The sequence below is a fragment of the Cryptosporidium hominis genome (assembly GCF_000006425.1).
Source record: "Cryptosporidium hominis TU502 chromosome 3 CHRO013071, whole genome shotgun sequence".
Taxonomy (NCBI): domain Eukaryota; phylum Apicomplexa; class Conoidasida; order Eucoccidiorida; family Cryptosporidiidae; genus Cryptosporidium; species Cryptosporidium hominis.
This window is the reverse complement of record NW_667175.1, coordinates 1-9,383: the sequence shown is the minus strand read 5'-3', so window position 1 is coordinate 9,383 and position 9,383 is coordinate 1. Positions and strand designations below refer to the sequence as shown.

Here is a 9,383-nt window from a genome sequence, read left to right as displayed (position 1 = left end):
TATTTGTGAAAGCTTTTTGCTTTCTTTGATGAATAATGGAAAGCTAAATACAATGAAAGCAAATTATTTTGTTCCTGAGTATAATGTCCGAGTAGTAAGGCCAATGATTTATTGTAGAGAAAAAGATCTTGCAAACTTTGCTCTAAAGGCTCAACTTCCAATCATAACTGAAAATTGCCCTGCTTGCTTTTCTCAGCCTAAAGAAAGAAGGCATATGAAACAACTTCTTAGCCAAGAAGAGTCACATAATCCTACTATTTACTCCTCGATCATGAACGCTTTGTATCCTCTTATTTCAATTAACCGTACTAATACTACGGTGAAGGAAGAAGAATTCATATCTAATGATGATGCTTTGAAGACCATGTCCAAACTTGATGAAGACATTTCCGGTGAATTATTACTAACATCTTGTTCTAGGTAGATTTAAAAACAATTTTTTTCTTTAAATATTAAATTTCTATATTAAATTATCATCTTATTTTTCTCTATTATCTAATTGATGCGCATCCTCGTGCATGCAATTTTTAATACAAAACTGCATGCATGCAAAACGGTACCGAAAATTAATAAAGTAATTAGTTAGCAAGGAAATAGATATGAATAAAACTAAAAAAAGAGTAAAATGTGACAAGAAGAAACCACTCTGAGATAAAGTTTTTTGTTGCAATGGCAAATTGGATAATATTATTCATTATGACTAAATAGTCAACTTTTTGAGTGTTGTTACAGCCAAAAATGGATTTATACCACTTTTTGTTTTCGCTATCATTTGAACCTGAGTAGTTAAGAAAAATACTGAAATAACTGTAAAGGTAAACTTGGGAAACCAAAAACTGATATACAATGAAAGAAACAATTCCAGATATTGAATTGATCCTGATTTTCGCTGAGAAAAACTGATATAAGCAAGAATCTGGGACAAAATTGTGAATCATAAATAAAAATATTCCCAATATACATGAACCAACCTTTCTAAATTTCTCAAATTCCTTTTGGTTCCAGTATTCAATATAAGAAACTAGTTTAAGACCTGATCTTGAATCTTGTTTCTTTCTCTGATCACCAATTTCTTCTTGAGAAAAATCTGAAAATGTACCATTTGTGCTTATTTTTCTTGAATTTGTCTCACTAATACTACTTTTGCATTCACTTATCGGCTTCGATTTTGAAGATTCCCCATATCTAACGTCTGTTATTGACTCCAAGCTCACATTATTCTCAGACTCTTCATAATTTGGATAAATGAGCTTTAGTCTATCACTGCTCCTCTCAAGCAATTTTCTCTTTCTTATTTCTGCCTGTCTCCTAAGTTTCTCTACTTCATCATTCATTATCGCCTTTATATATTAATTTCTACACTCTTAATTTAACGCCGGTATAGAAACAAATTATGGCGCCAAAATACCACTAGTATTTTTAATTATATAATAATAAATAGGAAATAAAGGTAAAAATAAATTGATTTAATAATAAATAATGAATATCTGATGTACAAAAATAGTTGAATAATAGCCAGAGAACTCACTTAACTCCATGTTTTTGAATGTCTTAAAATTGACTCCTTTGGGAGGAGGTCCAGCTCCATTATTAAAGAATCAAATTGTGAGGCAATGCTACAGCCTCATGTTTTTAAATATTTTCATTGCTATTTGGAGTATATCTTCAATTTTGTATAGTAAATTTACAAATGCAAACTTTGGATCTGAAATCTCAACATACTTTTTCATTGTATTTCTCATTGGAAGTGTAAATTCGATCTTCTTTTCAAAGCTTGGATCTCTCAGATACTGTAGTGATTCAGAATGGTCCAACCGACTAATTTTAATACTTATTATTAACCTCGTTCAATATGGAGCCATTCTATGGGGATGCTGGATTTCTTACAAGGTATTCATGTCAAGATACCTTGCTGGTACAAAAATGTACTATTACTTTATATTTTCAAGATGGATGTATAATACTCTATTTGGAATGACTGCCTTCTTTTCATTCTCTGTAATTTACACATCATTTATATATAGCAAACTTTTAGTTTCTCTTACCCACCAAAGGGTTTTGTAGATTTTCTCTTAGAATTAAGTCTTTCAAAATTTTCCCGCCTTTCTCCTAATCTTTCAATATTTGTTTTTGTTCAAATTTCTGCTTTTACTTAGACTAATGGATGATTAAGGATCTTATTAAAAAGATTAAGGATGGTGGAAAGGAGGAACTTGGTCAGAATATTGAAAGAAGTGCTTCTATCCTTCGCTCTAAGCCTATAGAGTACATTAAACTCGGTACCATTAGGCCAAATATATGTAAGGAAATCAAGCCAATTCCATCCCAATTCCCTAGTATATACTGTATTCAAAGTAAGTAAATCTGCCCATTTATTCCATTTTTTTGTTACATAGAGTTCATAAACTTATCATTTATTTATATTATTTTGAATGTTTAGATTGGATTACTCCAGAACAGGAAAAGATATTACTAGAGAATATCTCAAGATCCTCATTTCTAAATGTAAAATTGAACGGAAGACAAACTCAAGTATGGGGAGGAACAGTCTCTGAATCAGGAATTGTTGATCAGAAAGATTTACCTGAATGGTTAGAATCTATTTCTCAATCTTTAGTAGATTACAATATATTTTCAAAAGAAGAAACTCCAAACCATGTACTAATCAATCAGTATGAACAATACAAAGGGATTCTTCCTCACAAGGATGGCCCCCTCTATTACCCAAGAGTTGCAATCATCTCATTAGAATCTGACACTTTATTCGACTTTTGGAATCCCTCTCTTGATATTCAAGAAAACAAATTCCCTCTATTCTCACTTATTGTCCCCAAACTCAGCCTACTAGTCTTTCAAGATCTATGCTATACTCAACTTCTACATGGAATTTCATCCAGGTGAGCTTTACCTATTTACCAATTCTATTTCTAATATTTATAATTCTACTCAAATCTCGGATTTCAGGCACCAAGACAATCTAGAAAACCATAACGTCATTAATATTAAAGAATTTCCTCATTTAAGCCCTAACTCTATCATTAAAAGAGGATTTAGAACGAGCCTAACTTTCAGATTTGTAAAGACTTGCAACTGATTTACATAGATTACATATTCATAACACAAGTGTGCAAACAACCCAATCCCCCCTAATAAAGCAAATATTATGTTCTTAATTTTTATATTGTGTTCCACATTATCCCCACAACATAAACCCCTCTTTTTTTTTTTTGTTTCTGATTTCATTTTTACTGCTTTACAAAAACTCGATACCCAGCCGGAAGGCGCCGAAAACTTGGCGCCGGTGGCGGTAGAAATAATAATATTAAAGGCAAATAATTGTAAAAACAGAAAAGGATTTTAAAGAAAAAATTTGATTACTACTTATTAGAAGCGTATAAAGATAAATCTGGTGAATCCCTTTTATTCTCCTGAATCTAAATAGGAGATTAAGGTATTTTGAGGGCTTTGTAGTGTAAAATTATTGCAGATTTATAATTCTGTAATTATTACTTAGGAAGTAACTTTAATTGCTACCTTTAGTGGCCAAATTATATATACACAGATATTAAATTTAAATAAATACCTTACACTATAAGAGACAACCCAATCATCTTTTAAGCTCTCAAATGCAACAATTACAAACTCATTAAAGTAATTGGAACTTAAAATCATTTTCTTATAGCAACAGGTACTTGGAGAGCTTATTATACAAAAATATATTAAACTTCAAAACTAATATTATCTATTAATGGATATATAATTAATTCAAAATAAACGATTACAACAGCAATTCAACAAAAAAAGAGGAAAATAAATATTGAATCTTAAGATGTCAAATATACACAGACTTTCTGATTTACCTCCCCAAAGAGATAGCAGAAGCCAAAGTGGTAGAAGCTTTAATAACAATGATCCAGGGCTTAGCTTAAGATTTGTTGATTTGTTTTTCCCTGGAATCACTTGGAAACATAGTATTATTTGGATAAGCCTTGTTCAATTTATTGTATATATAGCTACTTGTATTGTTGGGTCTTATGCATTATCTCCATTTGTGTAAGTTTGAAACAAACAATCATTAAATTTTGACTTATTGTAACTCTGTTTCCTTTTTTAACCTTTTAGGACGACTTTAATAAAATTCCAAGCCAGTGTTCCCTCATTAGTTAAGGAAGGTCAAGTATGGAGACTTCTTGTTAGTCTTTTTTTACATGCATCAATTTGGCATATCGTTTTTAATATAATATTTCAGATAAGACTTTCTTTATCATGCGAAGTAAAATATGGAAGAATTCTTAATTTCACAATTTACTTTATTTCGGGACTGCTTGGAAATCTATTTTCAGTTGCCATTAGAAGTAGCTGCGTTGTAGCAGTTGGTGCATCCACATCAGGTTTTGGATTAATTGGAGCACAACTTGCAGAACTAATCTTATTTTGGCATACTTTACAAAACAAGGAACAAGTGGTTATTAATATACTCCTTTTTGGAATACTTATGATTTTGATTACTTGGGGCAACCCATCATCGGCTATTGATCACTGGGGTCATATTGGAGGATTCGTTTCTGGTACTTGTCTTGGAATTATATGCAATTTTAAGTCAGATTTAAAGCCAAAATGGTATAAGGCTGCTTTTGGAGTTTCTATTGCTTTAATTTCATCCACTTTGATTGGTCCTATCATCAGAATATGGGCGTTTGAACTTGCTCCTTGTGTAGTTTTTCCAGAGAAACTTATGAATCCTTGAGAAAATTTGTATTGTATACTTATATTATTTCAAAGGCTCAATGACAATATTTATTCCTGAGAGCCTTCGCGTTAATGAATTTTACTTCTTAATCCCCACCAAAGTAGTCGTTATTAACCTTTTGAATTAATTATGTTTAAAGGAATCAAATAATATTCTTAATTGACCCAAGATAAAAATAGATATAATTTAATTTATTCATTACGCTATTTTTCTTGTCTTTCTTTTGTACTTTATATTCGGTTCCATTCTCTATATTTATATTCATTGGGAGTGTAATTAGCCATTGTGACTGCAAATTCCTCTGGTGTAATTTTAGGATTTTCCATTAACTTTCTTCTTCTTTTTTTTGATTCTCTATAATCATCATCAGGAGTTATTCCAACCAAACACGAAAGGAGACTAATGGCAATAACTCCTAATGCAACTGCTAATATTGTCAATATCCAAAAATAGCTATTTTGTTGTCCTGAAAATTCTTGAGTATTTCTCATTTTTGTACTCCTAGTAAAATTCTTTCTTGGATTTCTTGAAGAATCTGCTATTTCCATCATTCTGTTTGTTGCTGCATTAACATCTGCTCGCGTCTTATAGTATCCAAAAATTGCAAATGGAATAAAATATGAAGGTCCTCCTGCCAAGGTTCCCATTACTCCCGTCTCAATTGCTCCAATTGAGCTCACAAACGTTGAATAAGTTGAGCTCATCTTTTATAGCTTTACAATTAGTTCTCGTAACCTGCAGATATATTTTACTTCAAAATTTGGAAACCCTTTTAGATCCTTTTTTCTATAATTCCATATATAATTAAAGCTTTATATCATTAATTTAATCCCACAATTTAAAATATTAATGTGAAATTTAACTGAGGAAAAGAATCCAAAGTTATTATATCTTCAAAAAAAAGAGAAAAAAGGAATTATTCTTCAGTTCCTCATATTATCCTATTAACCTTTAAAGAAAACTTTGAAAAATTTTTTAAAATTTTGTCTCATGCCAATATTAAGATCTTCAATTTAAATAAACATTTATGAATTGAATGTTGGCGCCAAAATATGCATGACAAACTGATTGGAATAAGGGAAAGTATATTCCATTAATAAGAGTTGTTGCATATGCATGCATATATATGTAAACAATAATTATAAGGTATATGGCTCAGTAAATGTATCAATAGCGTATTGATCGTCTTTCTAAACATTCATCTTCAGTTAAACAACTATTAAATAATTGTTTGAATGATCTTGATTATAATATTCAAAGTATTAAGGAGTAATCAAATATTTTCCGTATAAAATAAAGTGTTATAAATGAGTTGGAACCCATTAATAATTCATTGTAAATATGCGAAATTTCTGTTTCAATTCTTGATATTTTTTATTGATAATGTATGTAATTTAGTATTATGTGGAAAAAGATCACAATTGGAAGATAATGCCGATTATAAAATTGATTTCTTTAGAAATACAGGTAAATATCCATCAACTGGCTATCTTGAATCGAATGGTCTATATGGTACTCCTTTAATATTGAAATCGCAAGACTCAACATTATGGATAATACTTTTCGGAGTTTGTTTAGCTGCGTTTATTTTTGGAATAGGGATTTTCATGATTGCAAACTTTGGTGGAAATTTAAAGCATAGCGAAGATAAACTGGCCGAATTAGAATCCAATGAGTACTTTTATGATCCGCTTGAAAGTCCTGAAGAAGAAATTAAACACCTTAATAAACTTCAAGGCAAATTTGTCAGTACTTTGAATTATACAAATCCAAATAATTACAATCACTGTCACCATCCTCAATTTTCACAATTTGGGAACTATTACAACTCAAATCAACAATACTATTCAAGTTCAAGTCTAAGATAATTTATATGAATAATTTTTGTTTAGGTTTTGTTCCCTCTTTTTCTAGATGTTCTTTGACCTTTATCTAATTTGTTCCCCAATTCGTTGCTTTCTTCTTCAAAGTCTTTCTTTGTCTTTTTCTTTTTTGGAAAATCAAGATTTACTACACTAGCTTTCTCAGTATTGTTAACATTTGTATTCAATGCTTGATTCTTTTCATCCTCATCTAACAACTTTATGGAGAAGAAGTCGACTTCCTCTTCAATAGTGTTTTGGTTTTCCTGAAGAATATCTATTTCTCTATTATTTGAAAGCATTAAAGTTGCCAGAAATGATCTGCATACTTGCCACTTAGAAAACCCATTAGTCACTTCTTCAAACCTTATGGGTTGTTCCATAATGTTGAACTTTTTCATCCTTTCAATGATCATTTTCCCTTCTTCATGAATGTTGAATTCAGGTCTAGAGTTTTGAGCTTGTAATAATGGCTCTACATAGCCAGTCCATGTATTAATTCTGGTGTGCAACTCTGACAAGTTCTGTTCAAAATCTATAATATCTACCAAATTTGAGTCGCTAATTATCTGTTCCTCTTGATTTTGTGTTCCTTCCATTAAGTTTTCATCGTCTTGGATATGATCTTCTATAGGATCCAAAGGCAATTCAGGATCCGAAAGAACATCTTGAGTTTGTTCAAAATCGTATTCAGAAATTTCACCCATCCCAAGATCATTAAATTCTGAAGTTTCCTGCTCATTATCATTGCCTGAACCAGAATTTAATAATTCTCTCCTTTTCTTATCCATACTTCCAAAGAATACCTTGGAATGATATTTTTTCCAACTGGAGGCGCTTTTATTAAGTTCTGGTTCTAATAATCTCAAATATTCATAATCAGGGTCATCAAATGTCAAAAGCTTTTCAACACTTAGCTTTGGAGGTTTCAAATCTGAGAAAAATGGTAATTTTTGACTACCAAGCTTATATTTTTCCCCCTCAATTTTAGTTAAACCCATAAAGTAGGAACTTAAACTATAAATATCAATAAAATCCAATATATCTTCCTTTTGAGATAAGCTTTCTAAAGAGATTGTATAGTTTCTAGATGGGATTTTATAAGTTCTGCCAGGTTTCAATGGTTTATCTTTACCAAGTTTCATATGTTCATCCATAAACACCCAATAATCTTCCTTGTTCTTATCCCTGCGTCCTCCAGCAGAGCTCTTAACATCCTTCTTTCCCTTTTCATCCATATTATCTAATAACTCGTTTTCTTTATTGTCAAAATTTTCAATGTAATCCTGGCTTTCTATTTCAATATCATCAAGCTCGGCCCCAACAGGTCCATTATCTTCATTCATTACCATATCATCATCATAAACTTCATCATTTTGCCGTAGTTCATGGTCTTGATGTTCTTTCTGGAAGCTGTCATAGTCCATGCCATTTTCTGCAAACATATCACCCAAATACTCATGCTCTACAACTGAATCATTTGAAGTAAAGTGGCCCAAATCAGCTTCATCCAAAAAAAGGGTATTTGAAGATGTATCTATTCTATATTGGGGCAAAGAAATGCTGTTTCCCAAAGTGGAAACTCCTATATAAGAAGAGTAAGAAGAATACTTTGCTGAAATATCGTCGTTCAAATTGTTATTTCCAAACTGTTCAAATTGCAAATTTATATTTCTCCCTGGCTGAAGTAAATTGATAGGTACTGAAACCATATTAGACATTAAGAATGCTGTATTTTTTTCTGCTATGTTATTCTTATTTGCAAGCTGATTTGAAGAATTTGTATGTTCGTCATTTCCAATTTTTCCATCATTTAATTGAGATTTTCCTGTAGATAATAAATGAAATGCATCAAATACCAATGAATGTAAATGCTCTATTTTCTTTGAATATAGGCTTGTCGAGTTTTGAATAATTAAAGCAGCTTCAACAAAATTAAACATTTGCATATAACTCCCATTATTACTAGTAATATTTTCATTATTATATCCATAACCATTAGCTTCTATACTTTGACTATAATTCATATCCTCATCTAGTAGTTCTATTGCTGATAAATACTTTTCAAGCTCAGCCGAAACATCAATATTCCAATTTAATGATGGGTCCTTGTTTTCAACTGATTTAAGTAATGGAATATTCTCCATTTTAATGTAATAAAAATATATAATTAATCATGTAATCTCAAACTGCAGAACTATTAAGATATTTTACTCCTATTCAACTTGTTTTTTAACTTGAAAGTCAGCTAATATTAATTACTCTTAGTGGGGTGTAGGTTCATTATCTTGTGAATAAATATTTCTTTTAGGCGCGACTAATTATTTACATGATTTGTATTCATTTTTTTTGTTTTTATGCCTTATTTTTTTTTCAATTTTGATGTTTTATAAAATAGAATTGTGGGTAAGAGCTTCTAATCAACCAGTGAATTTTAGAATTCTTAAATTTTCACAACAAATTCTCCCTAATTCAACTTATTCATCAAACCAGTTTTTCTGAATTTACTTGTTTTTGAATCGATAATACCACATTTTTAAATTGAATATAAAAAATAAATTAAAATCCTTAATATTATTTTCAATTATTAATTTACCTAATTTTTTTCTTTTATTTGCATGTGGATAAATATTTATTTTTTTTTAGCATACCGTAGTGGCAATAAAGAACTTAGGCAATAGATATGCACCGGTATTAAAAACCATGCAATTACGTGGCCAATTCTATTGCATTTGCATGCAAAAAAAAATGTGGGGAGATGCAAAAAAAAA

The 9,383-nt window shown here is 30.5% G+C and overlaps 8 protein-coding genes across 8 annotated transcripts; 5 read left to right on the top strand and 3 right to left on the bottom strand.

The window, feature by feature from the left end:
• Nucleotides 1-28: 28 nt before the first annotated feature.
• Nucleotides 29-424, top strand: Chro.30133 (cytoplasmic protein of ancient origin (92.4 kD) (3D707)). Its single annotated transcript, XM_661000.1, has 1 exon — nucleotides 29-424. One exon carries the CDS (start codon nucleotides 29-31, stop codon nucleotides 422-424), a length of 396 nt encoding a protein of 131 aa, XP_666092.1.
• A 154-nt stretch (nucleotides 425-578) lies between these two features.
• Chro.30132 (hypothetical protein) lies at nucleotides 579-1,334 on the bottom strand. Its single annotated transcript, XM_660999.1, has 1 exon — nucleotides 579-1,334. One exon carries the CDS (start codon nucleotides 1,332-1,334, stop codon nucleotides 579-581), a length of 756 nt encoding a protein of 251 aa, XP_666091.1.
• Nucleotides 1,335-1,536: 202 nt separating this feature from the next.
• Chro.30131 (hypothetical protein) lies at nucleotides 1,537-2,064 on the top strand. The annotated part of the gene is made up of 1 exon (XM_660998.1): nucleotides 1,537-2,064. The coding sequence occupies one exon, from the start codon at nucleotides 1,537-1,539 to the stop codon at nucleotides 2,062-2,064; it is 528 nt and encodes a 175-aa protein (XP_666090.1).
• Nucleotides 2,065-3,829: 1,765 nt separating this feature from the next.
• Nucleotides 3,830-4,057, top strand: Chro.30130 (hypothetical protein). Its single annotated transcript, XM_660997.1, has 1 exon — nucleotides 3,830-4,057. The coding sequence occupies one exon, from the start codon at nucleotides 3,830-3,832 to the stop codon at nucleotides 4,055-4,057; it is 228 nt and encodes a 75-aa protein (XP_666089.1).
• A 438-nt stretch (nucleotides 4,058-4,495) lies between these two features.
• On the top strand, nucleotides 4,496-4,747 carry Chro.30129 (hypothetical protein). Its single annotated transcript, XM_660996.1, has 1 exon — nucleotides 4,496-4,747. One exon carries the CDS (start codon nucleotides 4,496-4,498, stop codon nucleotides 4,745-4,747), a length of 252 nt encoding a protein of 83 aa, XP_666088.1.
• Nucleotides 4,748-4,980: 233 nt separating this feature from the next.
• Chro.30128 (hypothetical protein) lies at nucleotides 4,981-5,454 on the bottom strand. Its single annotated transcript, XM_660995.1, has 1 exon — nucleotides 4,981-5,454. One exon carries the CDS (start codon nucleotides 5,452-5,454, stop codon nucleotides 4,981-4,983), a length of 474 nt encoding a protein of 157 aa, XP_666087.1.
• Nucleotides 5,455-6,057: 603 nt separating this feature from the next.
• Chro.30127 (hypothetical protein) lies at nucleotides 6,058-6,618 on the top strand. The annotated part of the gene is made up of 1 exon (XM_660994.1): nucleotides 6,058-6,618. The coding sequence occupies one exon, from the start codon at nucleotides 6,058-6,060 to the stop codon at nucleotides 6,616-6,618; it is 561 nt and encodes a 186-aa protein (XP_666086.1).
• Nucleotides 6,619-6,638: 20 nt separating this feature from the next.
• On the bottom strand, nucleotides 6,639-8,759 carry Chro.30126 (hypothetical protein). The annotated part of the gene is made up of 1 exon (XM_660993.1): nucleotides 6,639-8,759. One exon carries the CDS (start codon nucleotides 8,757-8,759, stop codon nucleotides 6,639-6,641), a length of 2,121 nt encoding a protein of 706 aa, XP_666085.1.
• Nucleotides 8,760-9,383: the final 624 nt, after the last annotated feature.